The sequence below is a fragment of the Ochotona princeps genome, chromosome 3 (genome assembly GCF_030435755.1).
Source record: "Ochotona princeps isolate mOchPri1 chromosome 3, mOchPri1.hap1, whole genome shotgun sequence".
Lineage (NCBI taxonomy): Eukaryota > Metazoa > Chordata > Mammalia > Lagomorpha > Ochotonidae > Ochotona > Ochotona princeps.
In genome coordinates, this window is record NC_080834.1 from 26,001,778 (window position 1) to 26,024,525 (window position 22,748).

The window sequence follows — 22,748 nt, forward strand, 5'->3', positions numbered from 1 at the left end:
CTCCCTCCTCCTCTCCCTCCTCCTCTCCCTCCTCTCCCTCCTCCTCTCCCTCCTCTCCCTCCTCCTCCCCCTCCTCCTCTCCCTCTCCTCTCCCTCCTCTCCCTCCTCCTCTCCCTCCTCTCCCTCCTCCTCTCCCTCCTCCTCTCCTCCTCCTCTCCTCCTCCTCTCCCTCCTCCTCTCCCTCCTCTCCCTCCTCCTCTCCCTCCTCCTCTCCCTCCTCCTCTCCCTCCTCCTCTCCCTCACTCCTCTCCCTCCTCCTCTCCCTCCTCCTCTCCCTCCTCCTCTCCCTCCTCCTCTCCCTCCTCTCCCTCCTCCTCTCCCTCTCTCCCTCCTCTCCTCCTCCTCTCCCTCCTCCTCTCCCTCCTCCTCTCCCTCCTCTCCTCTCCCTCCTCCTCTCCCTCCTCCTCTCCCTCCTCTCTCCCTCCTCCTCTCCTCCTCTCCCTCCTCCTCTCCCTCCTCCTCCTCCCTCCTCTCCCTCCTCCTCTCCCTCCTCCTCTCCCTCCTCCTCTCCTCCTCCTCTCCCTCCTCCTCTCCCTCCTCCTCTCCCTCCTCCTCTCCCTCCTCTCCCTCCTCCTCCCCCTCCTCCTCTCCCTCCTCCTCTCCCTCCTCCTCTCCCTCCTCCTCTCCCTCCTCCTCTCCCTCCTCCTCTCCCTCCTCTCTCCCTCCTCTCCCTCCTCCTCCCCTCCCTCCTCCCCCGCCTCCTCCTCCTCCTCCTCTCCCTCCTCCTTCGACTTTTAGGAAGAGTTTGAGAGGGGTTTGTATTCATTCTTTGTATTTGGTAGAATTGACCAGTGAAGCCATTTTGTCCTGGATTTTTGTTTTGGTTGAGAGGCTTTGTTTGTTTTTAATGTATTTGAGGAGTTACTTAAGTATGTGAAAGGCAGAGAAAGCCAGAGACAGGGAGAGCGAACACTGCCCAGGTGGCTGCGGTGGTCAGGGCTGGGCCAGGACGAAGCCAGGAGCTCCTGCCACGATTGGTTGGGAGGTATTTGATGAATGATGGCATCTTTGATTGTAGACATTTTGAGCTTGGGTTTTTTCTCTGTCAGTTTAGGTCATTGTATCTGGACAGTTTGTTGGCGTGAGCCGCTTGCATGGCTCTTAGACCCGAGTGTGCCAGGGATGCCCTCCGGGCTGCTAACCTCAGTCCCCTGAGCCTCCCCTTGGCTCTCTCCGCCGGCGTGTCCAGGGCCTTCAGTCTTGTGGATCTTTCCAAGGAACCCGCTATGGGTTCGTGAGCTCTCCTACTGTTTCATGTGCGTCCACTCCGGCCCGTCGTCTTCCTCCTGCCTTTGGCTCTAGCTTGTTTTCAGCTTGCCAAGGTGTTAAATCTTCCTGGTTTTATTTTTGGTTTTGTTTCATCGCAGCACGCAGAGCCTGAGGCCTTCCTCTGGGAACTGTCTTCCCAGCACCCCGTGGGGTTTTGACATGGTGTGCTTTGATTTTAATTCACCTCCAAATGTTTTCTAACAACTTTGGCAATTTCTTCTTTGGCCTACTTGCTTATTTTAAAAACATTTATTTGTTTATTTTAAAGAATTGCACAGAAGGGGAGGGGGAAGGAGAGAGAGAAAAAGAATTTTCCACCTGCTTGCTCACTCCCCAGACGGCTGCAACAGCTGGGGCTGGGCCAGGCCGCAGCAGGAGCTTCTTCTGGGTCCCCTGCAAGGGTGTGAGGAGCCCAAACACTTGCACCCCCTCCCAGGCCACTAGCAGGGAGCAGGGTGGGAAGTGGGGCAGCCAGGTCGTGAGCAGTTCTCCGTGTGTGATGCCGGCACCGCAGGCAGCACTCTAACCTGCCGTGCTACATGCCCTGCCCTTCGGGAGCCCACGGGCCTTCTCTCCTTCACGGCTGGAGATGGTCCTCGGACGGCAGCGTGTCCGCGACGCCCGGGAGGCTTGACCAGTCAGCTGCCCGGGGCAGGAGGCGCCGTGGTCACGGAGGACTAGGCTAGCCTGCTTGCTGAGCCTGTTGGTGGCTGGGGACGCAATGGGTTCTGCGTGCGTTGGGAGGAGCTGTTTGCTTCTGCCTGCAGTTCCATCCATCTCTGCTTCCGGTATCTGGGGCCCTGGTTGCTTGGTTTATACGCTGTGTGTGTGTGTGTGTGTGTGTATAATTGTTCCTGGTGACTCGAGCCTGTCAAGGCACATGACATGTAAGTGTTGGAAGTTGGAAAGATGTGGCTGTGTGGAGTCTTGCTGGCGTCTTCACTTCCGAAGGCCTCAGTGTGTGAGAGAAACTTGAAGTGTTGTGGAGGATACCAGGCTGTGAGCGAGAGGATGCTGGCCACACTCCTGAGTGAGGGCAAAGTGAGGCTCTGCCCAGGCCGCTGCAGGGTGCTGGCAGCTCTGCCGGGGCTCTGCCAGGGGTGCTGCTCCATGCCCGCTGCGGCTGGCAGGGTGCTGGGGGCTCTGCCGGGGCTCTGCTGGGGGTGCTGCTCCATGCCCGCTGCGGCTGGCAGGGTGCTGGCAGCTCTGCTGGGGGCTCTGCCAGGGGCGCTGCTCCATGCCCGCTGCGGCTGGCAGGGTGCTGGCGGCTCTGCTGGGGGCTGTGCCGGGGCTCTGCTGGGGCTCTGCCAGGGGTGCTGCTCCATGCCCACTGCGGCTGGCAGGGTGCTGGGGCTCTGCTGGGGGTGCTGCCCCGTGCCTGCAGCGCACAGCTTGGCCTGCGGGAGCAGTGCCTCCTCCATTTGCTCTCTGCTCTGGATGCTCGGGGGTGGGGAGGAGGGGGGAGACTCCTGCTGGATGCTCTCAGTTCTCCGGCTGCCATGCCCTGGCAACACAGAGTCCTGTGGGGACTCCCTCTTGGAGAGGAGGATGGGGGGCACTCCATCCCTCCCCCACCAATCCCAGACTCCGTGGGGCGCTCTCCCTGGAGGCAGCCTCCCCTGCACTCCTCACTCATGGGATTTTTTCTCTCATCTTTTTGCTTCACCCTGACATTTTATCTGCAACCATATGGGTTGCTCAAGCCCTCTGCCTCTCCTGCGGGCGCCTCCCGGACGCGTGGCAGCTGCTGTGTGGCCGGCTCTCTTGGAGCAGTCTGTCCATCTCCCTGATTGAATAAGAAGGAGCTTGTGTCTCATGTGGTCACTTTGCGCTTGGGCACATGCTTGTATCTCAGTTTTGTCTTGGCTGTGTTTCATGCCCCCGCCATGCTGGGGGAGGGAGGAGAATGGGGATGTATCCTGCTGCCCAGGGTGAAGGGGGCCTGCTAGACCCTCTGCCTCACTGGGACTGCTCGCTGCCCTGGCTCAGGCCCCAGGCTTAGCCCTAACCCTCCGCCTCAGCCCTGGGCACGCTGGCTGCCCTCCCCTGCGGGCGTCCTGCAGCCCACGGGCGTCTCAGAGTGCCCCCGCTCGCTCTGCCTGGCACATGTCAGGAGGCAGAGGCTCTGCCTTAGTCTCAAAGCAGCCACCCTGCACAAGGCTGTGTTTACTTTATGACAATTTTATTCCTTTTGTCTCCGTAACCATTAGCTGTCATCTGCTATTTGTGCTTGCAAAAAGGAAATCTTGAGAGAATGAGACAGGGGCGCCTATAACCAGTTGTTGAACTTTCTGAGCCCTGGGACGTGCCCACCTTCCAGGCCATGGAGAGACCCCAGAGTGCCACCTGCTCATCCACGCACTTGCTCTCCCAGGATGGGCGCTGCCTCTGGTCTCAGAACACCACGTGGCCGGCCTCTCCCAGCCCCTCCTGCCCGGTGGGGACCCGAGAGCCGCTCCCGTGCCCGCTGTGTCTGCATTGCTAACTGTGGACCTTTGTCTCATTGATGTTTATGTGTCTGCTCATGGACACTGGCTGAGCCCAGTCCCCATCTGTTGGGAACACAGCGGACCACAAGGCCTGTGGTCACTGGAAGGTGACACCACCCCTGTGGGCCCACTTACCTCGGCTTTTAGGGGTTCCCCACGGCTGCTCCCTTTGGCCCCGGGGCCTTTCGAAGGAGCCCACAGAAAGGCCCCTGGGGCACGGCTGCCCTCAGCCATGCTTCCCCCCGAGGCTGTGAGGAGCACCGCCAGGGACTCCACCCTGCTGGCCAAGGGCAGCTGCCGCGGAGGGACAGCAGCTCTGGGAGAAGGTCGTGGATGCCACCACGGGGGTTGGACAGCAGAGAGATTTGTTTGTAGAGGTAATTAACCTTCCATGAGTCGGAAGCTGGGAAGATTCTAGAAGTCCTGTGGTGTGGATCCATCACTGGTCAGTGATCAGATGTGCAGGAGGGGCCAGGAAGACAGGACAGAGGAAGCCAGAGTAGCCAGCAGTGGACGCTGGCCAACCGGGGACCTGGTTGGCAACAGCTGGGGTGTGGTGGGCAGCCGGTGGGCAGACCAGCATAGGGTAGGCGGGAGGGCATGTCACGGGCGTGTACACGATGGTCTACACCCAGCATCCAAAATGGCCAGGGCTGGGCACAGCAGGCCGGGCAGCACGAGGAGGCCTGGCCATAGGATGCTGGGCAGCACAGGGACTGGCAACCACAGGGCACCAGACAGGAGGGGGCTACAGCACCCACAGAGCCACACAGGAGGGAGCGCGGTGGCTTCTGCTGCTCTGGGCTGGGCAGCAGGTGGTGGGGCCACAGCAGAGGAAGGCGGGCAGGCAGGCGCTGGAAACTGCAGGTGTGGCCCTGGCGGCTAAGGCTGGGCGGGACTGGGCAGGGCTAGGCAGGGCCGGGCAGGGGGCAGGGCAGGGGGCAGGGCAGGTGTGCAGGCTGCCACCCTGCTGCCTTCGTCCCTGGCTTTTGCCCTCTGGAGCCTTCCCCTTCTGGGGGGGCTCTTCTGCTGACATGTCTGGGGCTCGTCAGCTGAGGTCCTCAGGGTCAGGGCAGCGCCCTCTGCTGGGACCACGGGCTCGGGAACCGAGCCAGACTGGGGATCTGTGGGGTCCCAGAGGCCAGCGTGGCCCGGCGGCAGCGCCAAGTCCAGACCTTGCTGTGGGGTCATCCACACTTGGGGGGCACAGCCCACCAAAGGCTCCCTGCTGGCACTGACAGTCCTGCTTCCGCTCCTGTGCCCACGTAGGGTGCGTCCACCAGCATCAGCTGCCCAGCACTTGTCTGCCGCGCAGCAGGGCGACAGGGCCTTGGGATCTTCCCTCCGTGGCCAAAGTGGCTGCAGGAGACTGGGTGTGGCCAGGTCTCACCTGGGACCCTCCCGTGTCCACTCCGGCCAGGCTCTGCACCCCGGAGCCTGTGGTCTGGCTGTGTAGACGTCAGAGTGTGTGGTTGCGTGCGTGGGCAGGCTCTGGGCCTTCCCTCTGCGGCTGCCCCTCCGTTCTCTAACACAGTCCCCTCTTGCCCCTGTCGCTTGGTTGAACTGTTACGTGCCTACACGCCGCTTTATTGATGCACACGTGTCCCGGGGGGTTGTTGAGATTCTCGGGTTTGTGAGTTTGATTGCAGGTGTGAGTGTGTGAGTGTGCCTGGGTGTAGCTGTGTGTGGCTATGTGGGTGTGTGTCTGTGGTTTCTAAGGCCACATCTGGAACTTTCTGTCCGTTACTGCTCCTAGAAGCAGTTTTGTGCCTCAGGCTCCTTGCCTTTCCTCTGGGTTTGGTGTTATAACACATTAGATGGATTAGATCCCAGTTTCTGTTTCTCTGAATTCTTGTTTCTCCTTCCTGACATTGTAGCAGGACACTGGGACGGTGAGGCGGACACGCTGAGCTCCTGTCAGGAAAGCGCCTGATCCTCTACCCCGGCAGCCCTAGAGGAGAGCTCTCAAGTTCCGGATGTCCCCTCCACACCGCAGCACTGCTCTTCCTGCTGTCTGTTCACTTCCACGCCTCTCGTGGATGTCCAGTGCACTGGTTCTGCCCCCGCGATACGCGCCAGTGTACGCCCGGCTGCAGCGGGCCGCACTGTGGCACTTCTAAAAAACCTCTCTGCTCGCAGAAGGCTCTGCTGCAAAGCTGCCGCGGCCTTGGTCTTCGTCCAGGGTGTCTCTCTACCCGCCGGGGGCGGTCCCTCCCTGCTGGCGCCCGGCTCCTGCACAAGGCGTCGGGCACCTGGAAGCAGCGGTTGTGCCTTGCAGGTCCGAGATTCCTCCATCCATTCATCGTGAAACTCACACGTTCCTTTAGTCTTGACTGTGTCCGTAGTGACCACCTGAGGTCACTGTTGGCCAAGCCCACACTGTCCCTCTGGTCCCTGCCCAGAGCTCTTGCTGGGGGGAGCTGACATGGAGAGGCCTGCAGGAGTGTCTGCCCTTGCGGCAGGCAGGGCGACGGGAAGATGGCCACACCACCCTCTGGTTGTAAGAGGCACAGGCCCCGACTTGTGACTTTAGCCCACAGGGTGTCGCCCGGCTCTGAGCACCTGAGGTCACCTGAGCCGGTAGTGGCAGGTTCCGCACGGGCACTGCCTCACAGGAGCCTGTCCCTGTGCTCCTGGGGGCTTTGGCCCCTCAGGGTGCCTGGTCCCCTGCCTGGGCTCCCTGGGCCCCAGAGGCCCCACACCCATCCCAGAGCCCTGCTTGGTGCAGCCGGCTCAGTGAGCTGCAGCCCCATGTCTGGGGGTAGGCTGGCCTTGTGTCTCCCTTTGGTGCCCCCAGGGCGGGCATCTGGACCAGGGCCAGCTGGGAGCAGCTGAGGCCCTACCTCCTGGCTGCTGCAACCCGACTGCCCCACACCCCAGGAGCCCCCTGGAGGGCGGTGAACCCCTCTATTCATGTTCACGCTTCTTGGCCCGGGGCAGGACTAAGTGCTTGGTAGGTGATCAGGACCCGGCTCAGACCCATGGGGCCGCCCTGAGGAGCCTGGGAAAGGCCGAGGCAGGAAAGCCCGTGGGCTGCTGTTCAGGCCGCCACCTGCTGTGTGCCCACCTGCGGTCTGCATGCCCGCCGTGGGCGTGGCCCTCCTCCCTGCCCTGCGGACCGTCCCATTCAGTGCTCCGCCTGCTGCAAACACGGGGCCACGCCCTTACGTCCTGGAGAGTTGCCGCCATGGTCCCTAGCTCTGTGGTGACGGGTGGGCCGTGCCAGCGAGCACGCCGACCTCCGGGCAGCCAGGTGGGCCCGGGCTGCGGGTCTTCCTCTGACCCCTGCCCCTTGCCCCTCCGTGACCCTCACACACCAGCTGTCCCAGCATACTGCTGCCTTTTTCATCTCTGTTACTTCAAACAAAAATCAGTTCCTTTTCACTTCACTTGAAAGGCTGAGGTTGCGAGGCAGCCCGAGGTCTTCTCTCTGCTTCTGCTGTTCCCACGTGCGCACAGTAGCCAGGCCAGAACCAGGAGCCAACATCGCCTGGGCTCCTCTCCGGGCGGCATGGACCGAGGTGGGCCACCACCTGGCACTTCCCAAGGCTCAACTGCACCCTACTCCACCTCTAAGTGCCAGCATCCTACGTGGGCACCAGTTCACATCCCAACTGCTCCACTTCCCATCCAGCTCCCTGCCTGTGGCCTGGGAAGGCAGTCGAGGACGGCCCAAAGCCTTGGGACCCTGTGCCTGCTTGGGAGACCCAGAAGAAGCTCCTGGCTCCTAGCTTTGTTCTGACTGTTGCAGCCATTTGGTGGAATGAACCAGCAGATGGAAGATCTTTCTCTTTGTCTCTCCTCTCTAAATCTGCCTTTCCAATAAAAATAAATAATATCTTAAAGAAAAAGAAGGGCCCAGCACAGTAGCATAGTGGATAAAGTCATCACCTTACATGCCTGAGATCCCATATGGGCGCCGGTTCTAATCCCGGCAGCCCCACTTCCCATCCAGCTCCCTGCTTGTGGCCTGGGAAAGCAGTCGAGGACGGCTTAAATCCTTGGGACCCTGCGCTCGCGTGGGAGACCCAGAAGGGGCTATGGACTCCTGACTTTGGATCAGTTCAGCGGCTGTTGCAGCTGCTTGAGGAGTGAATCATCGGACGGAAGATCTTCCTCTCTGTCTCTCCTCCTCTCTGTATATCTGACTTTGTAATAAAATAAATAAATCTTAAAAAAAAAAGAGAAAGAAAAGTGCAGCTGGAATTTACACCCAGACACTGTCACATGCGGCCTGGGCAATCCTCCCCTCCTTCCTCTCTCTCTCTCCCTCTCCTTTTTCTTCCTTTCTTTCCTCCTGTGGGTTGGAGGCCCAGGCCACACATGTCCCACATACCACAACTGCACAGAGCCAGGTATGTCTGTCCCTCCCACAAAGCAAGTCCCAGGGCTTGGCACAAGGCAGGACCAACGCCAGCTTGGCATCGCCCACACTGCAGCTCCAGGGACACCGATGGGAGCTCAGGCAGGCTGCAGTGTGTCCTCTGAGGAGCCACTGGCTTTGTCCCGGTGAGGCCCCTACAGCGGCCCCGCCCTGTGACAGCTCCTGCCTGGGTACAGGATCAGAGATAGCCTTTGAAATCTGGGTGGAGGCGGCCTCAGCTCTGCGGCTGTGCCTGCACGGCTCCCTCTGCGGCTGTGCCCACACGGCTCCTTCTGAGGCTGTGCCCGCGCGGCTCCCTCTGTGGCTGCACGTGGGTGTCTGTAGGCTTCCCCGCCCACCTGGCTCGCTGCTGGCAGCTCTCCTTGCTGGCATCTTGCCTTGCTGGCACCTTTGCTTTTAGGGTGTCACAGCTCCACCGGGCAGTACTCCAGTGGGCACTCCGGCCCTGCAGGCTTCCTTTTGAATTCTGGGTGGAAAACCCCGTGACCCCCGGGATTCCTGCACTCTGCCCCCTGCAAAGCACGGCCAGCTGCCAGCCTGAGCGGCATCTGGGCTGCATGGCTGTGGGCCGCTCCCGGAAAAGGCCCTGGGCTCGCAGGGAAGCTTCAAAGGCGCTGGGAGGCTTTGAGGTCTTGCTGCCTTTGTCCCGAGCTAAGCTCTCCAGAAAGCGGTTTCCCACTCTCTGAACACTCTCCAAACCTTTCCCTTCGGCTCCTCACCTTTTTTTTTTAATTGTTTATTTGAAAAGCAGAGTAACAGGGAGAAGGAGAAACAGAGGTATCTCCTATCTGCTAGTTCACTCCCCAAAGAGTTGCAATGGCTGGAGGTGGAGAGGTCGAGCCAGGAGTCAGGAGCTTCCGCCGGTTGCCCACGTGGGTGCAGGGCCCAGCCTCGGGCCCTCCACCTCAGCCTTCCAAGGTGTGTTAGCGAGGAGCTGGGTTGGAAGTGTTGCAGAGGGGACTTGAACTGGTGTCCATATGGGATGCTGGCACTGCAGGCAGCCTGATGTGCCACACCGTGGTGCCGGGCCCTCTGTTGGTCTGTGGGCAGTCTCTGCCTATAGCTCCTTGCCCGCAGTGTCCAGCTGCTGTGTTCCGTGGCCCCCGCCAGACGTCGCAGCTCCTCAGGAAGATTCAGGACACAGCAAAGCCGTGTTCGTGGCCATGACCGAGCTGGGGTGGTCCTTAGCCCGGGGTCCTCGCCGTCACCTCTACCCACTTTCCCGTCAGCGGGGCTTATACTGTCTGCGGGACCTTCCAGCTTCTTCTGGGTGTTCTCCCTTTGCACCCTCAGTGCACCCGCTGCTGTGGCACCTGTGGGACCACCAGCCGCTCCACAGGTGGCTGGGGGTCACTGCTGGGGGTCCAGCCTGTGCACTTCTCCCAGGAGTCGCTTTGGGTCCCAGCCCTGTGATTTGTGTCCTGGAGGGGCTGCAGGGCTCCCAGCGACAAGATGAATTGTAAGGCTTTTCAGCCAAGGTCATCTTGTTACCAGGTGGATGAGAAGCCACCCCAGACACAGACACGGTCAAGTTTAGAGCCTTTATGTATCACCTGTCCTGGATGGCAGTCACTCAGCACAATGCTGAAAGGCGATCCCCCTGAACCCCCAAAGCAGAGGGTTCTTAAATTCTGCAGCTTCATTCTCCTTGACTCAGGCCTGCAGGATGCTCGCCTGGCATTGTTGCTTGGTCATTCATCACAGCAGTGGAGGCAGAACGGGGGTGTAGCGAGCTGGTGACAGAAGGCTGCAGGTAACCGGGGTCACCGTTGATTGCCGGAAATAACACTGTAAATCATTTGATTGCCCTGTTCACCAGGGCCGCCCTGTGCGGGGCAGCTCCCAGGAACACAGCAGGGCTGGAGCTGCTGAGAACACCAGGAAGAGTCAGCTTGTCGTCCTGTAATGGAGTGACAGAGTTACCGTGTCCTTTGTCACTGTCTCTCGCCTGTTGGGGTGTCTAACTTGCAAGTCACGGGGACAGGATATGAAGCCAGTCACACTGGAGATGAACATGAAAGTCAGCCCACAGCCAGTGTATGTCCAGACACAACACACACACTCCAGCACACGCAGGCACAGACAGCACATATGTGCACAGGTCAGCACCCTGCACAGCACACAGGGGAGTACTCTGCACAGCACACAGGAGAGCACCCTGCACAGCACACAGGGGAGCACTCTGCACAACACACAGGGCAGTACCCTGCACAGCACACAGGGCAGCACCCTGCACAGCACACAGGACAGCACCCTGCACAGCACACAGGGGAGCACCCTGCACAGCACACAGGGCAGCACCCTGCACAGCACACAGGGCAGCACCCTGCACACAGGGCAGCACCCTGCACAGCACACAGGGCAGCACCCTGCACACAGGGCAGCACCCTGCACAGCACACAGGGGAGCACCCTGCACAGCACACAGGGCAGCACCCTGCACAGCACACAGGGGAGCACCCTGCACACAGGGCAGCACCCTGCACAGCACACAGGGGAGCACCCTGCACAGCACACAGGGGAGTACTCTGCACAGCACACAGGGGAGTACCCTGCACAGCACACAGGGGAGCACCCTGCACAGCACACAGGGCAGCACCCTGCACAGCACACAGGGGAGCACCCTGCACAGCACACAGGGGAGTACCCTGCACACAGGGCAGCACCCAGCACACAGGGCAGCACCCTGCACAGCACACAGGGGAGCACCCTACACACAGGGCAGCACCCTGCACAGCACACAGGGCAGCACCCTGCACAGCACACAGGGGAGCACCCTGCACAGCACACAGGGGAGTACCCTGCACACAGGGGAGCACCCAGCACACAGGGCAGCACCCTGCACAGCACACAGGGCAGCACCCTACACACAGGGCAGCACCCTGCACAGCACACAGGGCAGCCCCCTGCACACAGGGGAGTACCCTGCACACAGGGCAGCACCCTGCACACAGGGGAGCACTCTGCACAGCACACAGGGCAGCACCCTGCACAGCACACAGGGCACAGATGGGTCTGTCCTCCCTCCCAGCTTGGTAGCATAGGGGAAAGGAGAGATATGACCTCTGATAGCTCACTTTCCCCAAGGGCTCAGGGGAGCCTGGGCGAGGCCCCAGCCAGCCCCTTCCTCAGAGCAGGGCCCTCGGCCCAGACCACCCACCCAGGGCAGGCTTCTGGATCCCTCATCTCTGGGGAGCATTTTAGAATATAATAGACAGGACAGGGGCAGAAACTCTATCACGTTTAGTCATTTAGGGAAGGTCTGTTTCTGTCTGACTACTTGACAAAGGGGGATGAGGGGACCCAGGCCCACGGGTCTCTGATGGTGTTGCTGTGCTGCCAGGGAGGAGGCACTGGGGCCAGGGGACCTGTCCTGCTGTTCTGGCTGAGCCTTGGTCCCCAGGGCTTTCACACATGACCGAACCCATGGCACGTGGATAGCCTGGGCAGATTCTGAGCAGCAGGTTGGGGGGACCTCACAGGTGTGTGTGTGACGAGCCTGCAGCACACAGGCAGCCAGCACACCACCTAGTAGAGGCTGGGCACACAGCTGGCCAGGCTTCAGGAGGAGGCCTGGCCATAGGGCAATGGACAGCATGGGAACTGGCATCCACAGGGCACCGGGGAGATGACCACTTCCTGCGTGGGCAACACTGCAGAGCTACATGGGAGGCCAGGTGGTGGCTCCCGCAGCTCAAGGCTGGGCAGCAGGTGGTGAGGCCACAGCAGAGAGGGGTGGGCAGGCGGGCAGGCATCCCTGGGAGCAGCAGGTGGGGCCTGTGGCGGCTGCGGCTGGGCAGGGCTGGGCGGAGGCCAAGGCAGGTGTGCAGGCCAGCCTTATCTCCAGAAGACACGTCCTGGCCACACCAGTGCTTTGCCGTCTCTGCCATCCTCCGGAACTCCCCTGTGGACACTGCCGGCCCTCTGCAGCCCGCTGCTGCACCCACAGCCGACCTGCTGCTCTCAGGTGTCTTGCTGTGGCCACCAGGGCGAGGACAGGAAGTGCGGTGGTTTGCTCCACCCAAGTCTCAGACACCTTGCACAGCGGCCTCAGCAGGCGTCCCGCCCATTCCTGCTTCCTAGGCCGGAGGGGCAGCCTGGAGGGTCTCTGCTGTGCCGGCCCGGGGTCCGTGTAAAGCAGGCCCTCTGTGCCGATGACCTGCAGCGTGGGTGAGGGTCTTGGACCCCTTTTCCCCCTCCCTGGCCTGACACGCTGCTTTGTACCTGTTGGGGAGCCCCTGTCCTCCCTGTGGGGTGGGGTTGGCTTTCAAGGCTTTCAGTAGGGTCTGGCCCCAGGCCTGTCTCACCACAGGGCACAGCACCTCTCGCCTCTGTCTACCCTCCCCGGCCCACAGTCCTGTGGCTCAGGGCAGGGACAATGGCTCCCCTCCAGAAAGTCCGCAGTTCGGCTCAGCCACTTGAGGAAGACTCCTGAAGAGGCAAGAGGACAGACAGACCAGCCACATTAGGAAAGCTGCTTTATTTGGTTCACATGAGCGAGTGAGGCCCCCAGGAGCCAGGACACCCCGGCGAGGACCCCCAGGGTCAGAATGGCTTCCGGGTCATTCTGCTACACCCTCACCCCACAGTTCATTTCTGAGCCTGGGGCCCCGGGAGCTGTGTCAGGGAGGCAGCTGGCATGGAGCTCAGGTTCAGCAGCAGGCGGGTGTACTGCAGGAGACAGGCCTGCAACTCACGGGCACGCATGTGGAGGCCTGGCAGGAGGGGGCCACGCACACGACGGGCCTGCAGCTCACGGGCACGCATGCAGAGGCCTGGCAGGAGGGGGCCACGCACACGATGGGCCTGCAGCTCATGGGCACGCAGCAGGGCACCTGGCACCGCACGGGCACGCACACGGTGGTGGACCGGCAGGTCACTGGCACACAGCAGGCGGGCAGGCAGCCAGAGGAGCAGCTGGAGTGGCACATGGTGGCTGTGGCTGGTTGGGGTGGCGAGGCAAGTGTGCAGCTGTCTGCAGCCTCCTGCTTCGGGGTTTTTATACCCGGGCCTGGCACCAGGCCGATGAGGAAGCCGCCAGCTCTCTTCCTCCTGGCTGTTTGCACGGCACCCCAACCACTTGTTATCCTGGGATGCACTCTGCCACGCTCAGCCCCGCCACATAAACAGCGTTGGCTTGGAGGTCAGTCCCTTCTGTAAGTAGGGGAGGCTGAGTGGACGCCATCTGGCCTCGTGTGGCTTGCTCAGGCCGTGTTGTGTCGGCAGCACCGGGCGCGGCTCCAGGCACCACATCCTGGTGGCTGCTCTTCCTTTTTGTCTCACACGGCCAACACAGATGTTGAGATAATCACATGTTTTGAATTTTTAACACCTAGGTTGGTAAACTGCTCTGTGGGTCACAATTGGCTCCCATTATGTTTTTTAAAATTATTATTATTTGAGATTTATTTATTATTTTTTAAAGATTTATTTTCTTTTTATTGGAAAGTCAGATATACAGAGAGGAGGAGAGACAGAGGAAGATCTTCCGTCCGCTGAATCACTCCCCAAGTGGCTGAAAAGGCCTGAGCTGCGCCGATCTGAAGCCAGGAGCCTGGACCTCCTCCAGGTGTCGCATGCGGCTGCAGGGCCCAAGGGCTTGGGCCATCTTGTGCTACTCTCCGCGGTACATGAGCAGGAAGATGGATTGCAAGTGGAGCAGCTGGGACTTGAACTGGCGCCCCTCAAGGATGCCAGTCCCGCAGGTGGAGGATCAGCTTGCTACAACCCCCTGCCACCCTCCACTGTTTTTATGGATGGAGTTGTGTGGGAGCTCAGCACACTGCTCTCTGTGTTATGTATATGGTAGCAATGTCCGCGACTTCCACAGCCCACCACGCCCACCAGCTGTCCCCACAGAGCCAGCTGGCCCCTGCCCACTGGCAATTGGCACATGCCCGTTTGTTCTTAGAGCAAACACCACCGTATGCAAGTGTGCCTGGGCCTCAGGAGCCACGCAGCGGTGGGCAAGGAATACGTGAGTGAGCCAACAATGGATGCCTGGGGTAACTGCTGAGAGGAAGGGGTCCCAGAGACAGGGATGGGACTCCTCTGCCAACAGGCAAGGCTGGGCGGCCTTGAGACGCAGGGGAGTCGGGCAGAGCTGGCCAGCAGCAGGTGGAAGCTGTGGTGTGCGAGGGTCCTGGTGGGACACAGCCTGGAGGCCAGGGGCAGGGCACGGGATGGATTCAGATGCCGTGGACAGCCGGATGGATTCGGATGCTGTGCCGGCAGCCCCACCCCAGGGCCTGTGCTTGGGCTCGGGAGGCCCCTGATGTGGTGGCTGGAGCGACACCTGCCTGCCCTGTGTCCCCAGCATGGGGGCCTGGGAGGCGGAGCCTGGGCAAGGTGGAGCCTGCAGTGTGGGTTTGTTGGAAGAGGAGGGAACGATATTAAGAAAATGATGAGCAAAATCCCCAAGTTTCACTTAAAAAAAAATCTATGTACAGATCCGAGAACCTTAGAAATATACAGGCATGCATATATAGCAATGTGATTATAAACAAAATTTCATATAAATATACAGGGGCACACCTATGTAAAAGTCTAACTATAAAATTTCATGTAAGTATACATAAAATATTAGACTATATGCTTACATAACTCTGTGTGCGTGTGTATACATGTATACATACAAACCTTAGGACATCTGGGAGTGAGCTTTAATCACTGGGTGGGGCTGGAGGAGGGCAGGGCAGGGCAGGTGTACACGCAGCCACCATCACCACCTTTGAAAACCAACTTCAGCCACCAGGGGCCACACCAGCGGCTCCCAGTGCCCACCTGCTTGCCCGCCCTCCTCTGCTGTGGCCCCACCACCTGCTGCCCAGCCCAGAGCAGCAGAAGCCACCGCGCTCCCTCCTGTGTGGCTCTGTGGGTGCTGTAGCCCCCTCCTGTCTGGTGCCCTGTGGTTGCCAGTCCCTGTGCTGCCCAGCATCCTGTGGCCAGGCCTCCTGTGTGCCGAGCCCCGCCAGCCCACCGTGTAGGTGCCCGTGAGGTTCCCATGAGGGGATGTGACCAAGTTCTGTGCACTGCGGTTTCCACATCAGAGCGGAGCCTGCCTGGCGGTCACTGTGGGTCACCGTGCCTCCTCACTCTGGTGGCCAGGGAGGCAGCTGCGGCTGACTGCTGTGGCCACCAACGTGCAGGTCCTCAGCAGCCCCTGGTACAAGCAAGCACGTGCACAGGGCCTGGCTTCCGGGCTGACTGCCCCAGCTCCCTGCTGCAGGTCCTGGGCCCCTGGCACTCACGCGGGTGGCCTGGCGGGCGTGCTGGACCCCGGGTGAGGCCCAGCCTGGCCCAGGCCCTGCCGTTGAGGCTTCCCTGGAGTGGAGCAGCACGTAGGCACGCTTTTTCTCTTTCTTGAATAATAAGTTAAAAATACAAAACAGGCTTTAGAATCAAAAGGCAGATTTCCCCAGAGCAGGTCAAGCATTTAAGAAAACCTAGTTGTCCTAAATGTGAAAAGAAAAGGATTCTAGTTTTAATTTTAATATTTGAAAGGGCGCATATGAAAGAGAATGCCTTTCCAGGTACCACCGCAGCTGTGGGCTGGCCGTTGCCAAAGCCAGGAGCCCCGGTCTCGCACACGGGGAGGGGCCGCCGTGTCGGCCGTCTGCCCGCCGTGCCCCTCAGCAGGAGCCGGAGAAGTGGAGGTGCCAGGACGCCGACCACAGGCCAATGGGAACCATCTGCCTGCTCTGCCAGAGCCGCTCCTGGCTTTGTTGTATTAGTCATTTACGGGGATGGCAGAAAGAAAGATGAAAAGGGGCAGCGCTGCGCCCCCTGGTTCACCCACACAGAGAGCTGCCGGCTGTTGGCTCCCACCCCAGAGGTCCCAGACGGTCAGGCTGGGCCAGGCCCAAGCTGGGCACTCGTCCTGCTCTCCCACACAGTGGTGGGAATTCACACACTGGGGTCGGCACGGGCAGGAAATGGCACAGGAGCTGGCACGGGGGTGGAGGAGTCCTGATTCTTCCTTCATGAACCAGTGTATGTCGACAATCACCCCACAGGGCAGCAGGCCTCTGGGGCGATGCTGGTCAAAGTCCGTTACTGCGGTCTGTGCCCGTCACTGCGGTCTGTGCCCATCACTGTGGTCTGTGCCCGTCACTGTGGTCTATGCCCGTCACTGTGGTCTGTGCCCGTTACTGTGGTCTGTGCCCGTCACTGCGGTCTGTGCCCGTTACTATGGTCTGTGCCCGTCACTGCGGTCTGTGCCCGTTACTGTGGTCTGGGCTCATTAGTGCGGTCTGTGCCTGTCACTGCGGTCTGTGCCCGTTACTGTGGTCTGGGCTCATTAGTGCGGTCTGTGCCCGTTACTGTGGTCTGGGCTCATTAGTGCGGTCTGTGCCCGTTACTGTGGTCTGGGCTCATTAGTGCGGTCTGTGCCCGTTACTGTGGTCTGGGCTCATTAGTGCGGTCTGTGCCCGTTACTGTGGTCTGTGCCCGTTACTGTGGTCTGTGCCCGTCACTGCGGTCTGTGCCCGTTACTGTGGTCTGGGCTCATTACTGAGGTCTGTACCCGTTACTGCAGTCTGTGCCCATCACTGCGGTCTGTACCCGTTACTGCTGGTCAAAGTTGGTTACTGTGGTCTGTGCCCGTTACTGCGGTCTGGGCTCATTACTGTGGTCTGTGCCCGTTACTGCGGTCTGTGCCCGTCACTGTGGTCTGGCCTGGTTACTGTGGTCTGGGGTGACTGCTGTGTTCTGAGCTGGTTACTGTGGCCTGGAGTGACTGCTGTGGTCTGGGTTGGTTACTGTGGTCTGGGCTGTTACTGTGGTCTGGGCTGTTACTGTGGCCTGGGGTGACTGCTGTGGTCTGGCCTGGTTACTGTGGTCTAGCCTGGTTACTGTGGTCTGGGCTCGTTACTGCGGTCTGGCCTGGTTACTGCGGTCTGGCCTGGTTACTGTGGTCTGGGCTCGTTACTGTGGTCTGGCCTGGTTACTGTGGTCTGGCCTGGTTACTGTGGTGTGGGCTGGTTACTGCGGTCTGGCCTGGTTACTGCGGTCTGGCCTGGTTACTGTGGTCTGGGCTCGTTACTGCGGTCTGGCCTGGTTACTGTGGTCTGGCCTGGTTACTACGGTCTGGCCTGGTTACTGCGGTCTGGCCTGGTTACTGTGGTCTGGCCTGGTTACTGTGGTCTGGGCTCGTTACTGTGGTCTGGCCTGGTTACTGTGGTCTGGCCTGGTTACTGTGGTCTGGGCTCGTTACTGTGGTCTGGCCTGGTTACTGTGGTCTGGCCTGGTTACTGTGGCCTGGTTACTGTGGTCTGGCCTGGTTACTGTGGTCTGGCCTGGTTACTGTGGCCTGGTTACTACGGTCTGGCCTGGTTACTGCGGTCTGGCCTGGTTACTGCGGTCTGGCCTGGTTACTGTGGTCTGGGCTGGTTACTGTGGTCTGGCCTGGTTACTGTGGTCTGGCCTGGTTACTGTGGTCTGGGCTCGTTACTGTGGTCTGGCCTGGTTACTGTGGTCTGGCCTGGTTACTGTGGCCTGGTTACTACGGTCTGGCCTGGTTACTGTGGTCTGGCCTGGTTACTGCGGTCTGGCCTGGTTACTGTGGTCTGGATTATTTGCTGTTCGTTCCCCAAAGCCCAAACCGTGAGCCTGGAACTCCCTCCAGGTCTCCCACACAGTTGGCGGGGACCCCAACCTGGGGCTGTTGGCTGCTTTCCCAGCTGCATTTGCCGCCAAGGACTAGGTGTGCCAGCGGTTGTTTCACTGGCCACGATGCCAGGCTCCTTGTTCCTGAGCTGCTAGCTAAAGCCGCAGACTCATCCGTCACCAGGGCCACCAAGCATCCCCAGGGAGGGGATTTTCACGGTGACCCTCAGATTTGCTCTGCCAAGTCTCTGATCAACCAGGGCCATGTCACAGAAGCAGTGTGGGGTGCGGGGTCTGGGCTAAAGAACGCAGTGGGGAGGCCCTGACCAAACAGCCCTTGCATACACCCAGGCTGGCACCTGAGCTAGGCGGGTGTGCCCACCAAGCTGCCTGCTCCCGGCCCTGGGCTGAATTGTAGGCATTGGAAGGGAATCTGTCCACTCTGTGACAGCTGGGTGGTCACCCGTGTGGCCCAAAACTTAGCAAAGAGTTGCCGCATCAGTGCCTCCTGAGGCCAGGGAGCTGGCACGTGCCCTCCCCTGCCCCGTTCTGCCTTGGGGTGCCTGGCTGCTGGGGCTTTGCTGTCCTTGGTTGCGGTCCCAGGAGTCTCAAACACACAGCTTCCTACTCTCTGCACAGGCTAACAGGGGTGGGCTGTCCATGGGCAGGTGGATTTTGTGTGTCCCCTTTGGAGATTTACTTAATTGAGAAACAGTTACAGGCAGGGGGAGAGAGAGAGAGACCTTCCATTAATTCCCAACACCCACAGTCCATGCAGAGGGCTGGCGCAGTTCCCACCTGGAAGCTGCAGCTCCTGCAGGGCCTCTCAGGCACTCCGGAATTCTCTGTTGTTTCCCAGACCATAAGCAGGAGCTGGTGGCTCGGGCTGTGTGGCGGCTTAACCCGCTGCGCCAGGGCACCAGCCCTTCCCGTTGGGTCTGAAGGTGCTGTGGGTCCTGCCTTGCCTTGACCAGGACCCCCACAGCGCTTCTCCCTCCGTCTCTGCCCCCTGGGGCGTGGAGCTGAGCCATTGTTTGTATTTGCAAGGAGGGACAGGGCCAAGCCCACCCTCCAGGATGGGAAGCACCGAGGGTCCTGTCACTACACACCCTGACGTTGGCCTGCTTCCTGGCTCTGGTCCTGGGTGTTTCCTGAAACAGCGTGGCTCAGTTTCTGCCAGCGCATCACCCTGGAGTGTATACCGTTGCACTGCAGCCTGGGCAAGGCAACCAGCAGGCCCTGTCCTGTGACCTGGCCGAGCCTGCCAGGTCTCAGCACAGACCGCTGGCAGCTGTCACTAGGCTCCACGCCCAATCCGTGGTGTCAAGGTGTGTACGCTGTACGCAGCATCTGCACCTGTGGGGGGTCCGTGCACGGGTCGGGGGTCTCCTGTGTGGGTGTCAGCCTTGGTGCGGCTGTGTGCAGGGCTGCAGTTCTGGGAGACCCCGCCCCTCCTCGATCCATGTGTAAGAAAGCACAAATGGTTACCATAAGCCAAGCACAGCTTTATTAGGTCTGTGGGGGGAGAGACCACACAGGATCACCCCGGGGCACAGAGTGCCAACCAGAGCGGGGTCTCTGCAGGCACCAGGACGAGGCCTGCCTTGTCCATGCACTATGGCAGCCGGAGAAGGGCAGCGGCTGGGCCAGCTGGGAGACCCACCCACACAGCCTGCAATTCAGGCCGCTCAGCAGCAGGACTGGCCCGAGGAGAGGCCACAGCAGGCCGGGCGGGGGCAGGCAGGCCGGCAGAGCAGGGACACGCTGGAGGCCGGGCGGCAGCAGCTGGGCTGGCAGCACGAGGCGGGGGCACAGCAGGAGGAGGCGGGCACACTGCAGGCGGGTCTGCACACGGGGCGGCAGAGCAGGGACACGCTGGAGGAGGGTCTGCAGCAGGACGAGGGGCAGCAGCTGGGCTGGCAGCACGAGGGTGCTGGGCAGAGGGGCACGTAGCTCACTGGTCTGCAGCAGAGGTAGCTGGACTCCTGGCAGTGGGAGGAGCCACAGCATGAGGGCTGGCAGCTAGACTGCTGGCAGCAGGAGGAGCTCTCAGAGCACACGGGCACACAGCAGACAGGCTTGCAACTCACTGGCCTGCAGCAGAGGGTCACACAGGAGGACTCCTGGCAGGGGGAGGAGCCACAGCATGAGGGCTGGCAGCTAGACTGCTGGCAGCAGGAGGAGGAGGAGCAGACGGGCACACAGCAGACAGGCTTGCAGCACACAGGCTTGCAGCAGAGGGTCACACAGGAGGACTCCTGGCAGGGGGAGGAGCCACAGCACAAGGACTGGCAGCTAGACTGCTGGCAGCAGGAGGAGGAGCAGACGGGCACACAGCAGACAGGCTTGCAGCACACGGGCTTGCAGCAGAGGGTCACACAGGAGGACGGGGCGCAGCAGCTGGGGGCACAGCAGGGCGGCTCGCAGCAGCTCTCTGGGCAGTCGTCCACCTGCCAGGAGTCGTGGGAAGTGGGCATGCAGATGTTGCTGCCATAGCTGAGGTTGCTGGAGCAGACGGACATGGTGGAGGCGGCCATGGTGGACAGTGAGGTTGGAGGGGTGCGTGTGAGTGAGTGATTGGGTGGTGGAGGTGTGAGTGTTGCAGGCTCAGGACTTGGGGTTCTTATACCCCAGGTGTTGTCACAGCTGCAGCGCCCTCAGCGGCTTTCCCCTTCCTGTTTGTGTTCTGAGCCCGGAGACTCGCTGGGGCTCAGCTTGTAAAACTCTTTCTACGCTGGGCGGAGCCTGCTCTGTTTCAAGGGCATGGCTGCAGGGACACAGGTGGGATTGCAGTGTCTCTGGAGCTGACCCTGAGGGCTCCTGCTGGTGGCCTGGAGTGGCTCTCAGGTTCCGGGCATGACCCGGGCTGGTCCTGCACTGTGCCTTTAACGAGACAAGAATCCATTGAAGGTGTTGTCCAGGACCAAACTCAGAAGAGCGAGGTGAGCAGGTGAGGCTGACAAAGCGGTAGACTCAGCCAGAGACCCCCGGCCCGCAGGGAGGTGAGGAGGTCAGGTGTCCCCCGCCTTGCTCCGGGTCACTTCCTGACCAGTGTCCCCACCATCGCAGCCCTAAGGAAACAGCTGGTCAGAAGTGAGCCACTGAACTGTCACAGAACGGTTGCCATAGACACGACGGAGGAAAGGCCAGTTTGAACCTTTCACAGTCTTCTCAGTGACGGCAGGATGCCAGCCGTGTCGCCAGCCTCAGTGTCAGTGTCCCATTTAAACTCTGACAGCACTGAATGCAGAGGGTCAGGACACAGCCCTGGTCCCTTCTGCTGCGGCGTCTGGTGGAGGGTAGCAGTCACAGTATTCTGCCGTCTCTTTCCGGAACTTTCTGTCTCCCAACAGTAGATCCATGTAGAAGGCAGCTTCTCCGTGCGCCCCGTCCAGTGTGGCTCTCGGGCGTCGCCTGTTCGGGGCATTGGCGAGGTGGATCCCAGCCTGACACGTCCATCGGCTGGCCGGGGGTGCACATCTGACCTGCCTCCACCGTCAGGGCACGGTGACAAGTTCTGCTAGGAGGTCAAGTTCGTGTGTCCTCTCTCTCTTAGAATTTACCGATCTTTATTTGGAAGGCAGTTACAGAGAGAGCTGCAGAGGCAGGCCCTGCATCGCGGGGTCACTCCCCACGTGGCTGCGGCAACCAGTAACATGGGCCTTCTTTTCGCGTCCTTGTGGGTTCTGCTTCTGTTTCCTCTGGAGAGCTGTCTAGAAGAGGCTTTGGCCAGGAATGCTTTATCTAGTTTAGGGCCACAGTGACAGACACGGAGAGCCACCACTGGCTGGCTCACTCCCCAGATCTGTGTCACGGCTAAGGGCCAGGACGGGGTAAGATGCTCAGAACCAGGGTCCCAGTCTCCCGCGCTGAGGCAGCGGCCCAGTTATTGGGCTGCTCAGCACTGCCTCCCGCGTCTGCACTGGCAGGAAGCTGGGATGGGCCCCGGAGAGAGGGCTTGACCTCAGGCACGCTGCAGTGGAACGTGGCCTCAGCTCAGCTGCCACGTGCCCCTGCCCCTTTGTGAGACGTGGTGCGTTCTTGGGCCTCAGCAACAAAGACACAGCCTCCCAGCTGCTAACAATGCTGCACTTCACACCCAGCCCTGCTGGTGGCCTGGAAAAGGTGCCAGAAGATGAGCCAAGTCCTACCTGGGAAACTCAGGTAAAGCTCCTGGCTTCAGCCTGGCCCAGTCCTGGCCTTGGGAGTGAGCCCACAAAGGAAGAGCTCTCTCTCAGCAAATGGTCTCTCTCTCTCTCTCTCTCTCTCTCTCTCTCTCTCTCTCTCTCTCTCTCTCTCTCCTCTATCTCCCCACCTCCCTCTCACCTCTCTCTCCATCTTTCTTTGTAATCTGACTTTCAAATAAATAAGTAAAAAAAAGTCTTTTTGAAAATGAGACAATTTTGGTCATCTGTGTACCTAACATTAGAATCTCAAAATATATGAACACAAGTTAACAGAAATGAAGAAATGGCTCAATCAAAGAGTTATGACTTCACTTAGTCACTCCCAATAAGTAAAAAATAATTAGAGGGCTAGGTCAAAGGTCAGCGATCCCGAGTGAGCGTGAAGGCCTTACACCCCCAAAGCCTAGGGGGAAGGCCTGACACCCTGGACCCGAGCATGCTGACTTACAACCCGGGAGCTAACAGACTGGGGCAGCCCGCGGCTCTCCTGACTGCACACTCACCACGCGTCAGTGCACTGAACAGTGCTCAACACATTTGAAATGATTGAAATAAAACCGAGAAACTTCCCTGAACTCAATGCAAACAGACTTGGCACCAGCACGTGAGGGAAGCCAGCACCTTCCGAGATGTGTGGTAATCAACACCCACTCGCGCGGCCAGAGGGTCCAGGAGGGAACTGAAGGGAAGCCTGACGATGAGGAAGACAGCACAAAGCCAAGGTCCTGGGGCGCGAGGAGCCCAGGGCACACTGGGAAATGTACGCCTGTAAACACAGCCAACACAGAACATCTCAACGCTTACCTTGGGGACT

At 60.2% G+C, this 22,748-nt stretch overlaps 2 protein-coding genes across 3 annotated transcripts; both read right to left on the reverse strand.

Annotated features, from left to right (window-relative positions):
* Window positions 1-12,793: 12,793 nt before the first annotated feature.
* Window positions 12,794-13,072, reverse strand: LOC101519310 (keratin-associated protein 12-1). The gene has a single exon (XM_004594083.2). The coding sequence runs from the start codon at window positions 13,070-13,072 to the stop codon at window positions 12,794-12,796; it is 279 nt and encodes a 92-aa protein (XP_004594140.2).
* A 6,363-nt stretch (window positions 13,073-19,435) lies between these two features.
* On the reverse strand, window positions 19,436-20,284 carry LOC131479890 (keratin-associated protein 10-9-like). 2 transcript variants are annotated; one of them, XM_058661552.1, is made up of 2 exons: window positions 19,750-20,284; window positions 19,436-19,650 (listed from the first exon to the last, which is right to left on the reverse strand). In XM_058661552.1, exons 1-2 carry the CDS (start codon window positions 20,282-20,284, stop codon window positions 19,436-19,438), a joined length of 750 nt encoding a protein of 249 aa, XP_058517535.1. The 2 variants fall into 2 exon arrangements, with proteins under 2 accessions (XP_058517535.1, XP_058517534.1); XM_058661551.1 differs by having other exon boundaries at window positions 19,436-20,284.
* Between the last annotated feature and the right edge of the window lie 2,464 nt (window positions 20,285-22,748).

What these genes read in the sequence shown, in the direction of transcription:
- LOC131479890 (XM_058661551.1), bottom strand. Translation starts at nt 20,284, where the DNA reads ATGGCCGCCTCCACCATGTCCGTCTGCTCCAGCAACCTCAGCTATGGC.
- LOC101519310 (XM_004594083.2), bottom strand. Translation starts at nt 13,072, where the DNA reads ATGTGCCACTCCAGCTGCTCCTCTGGCTGCCTGCCCGCCTGCTGTGTG.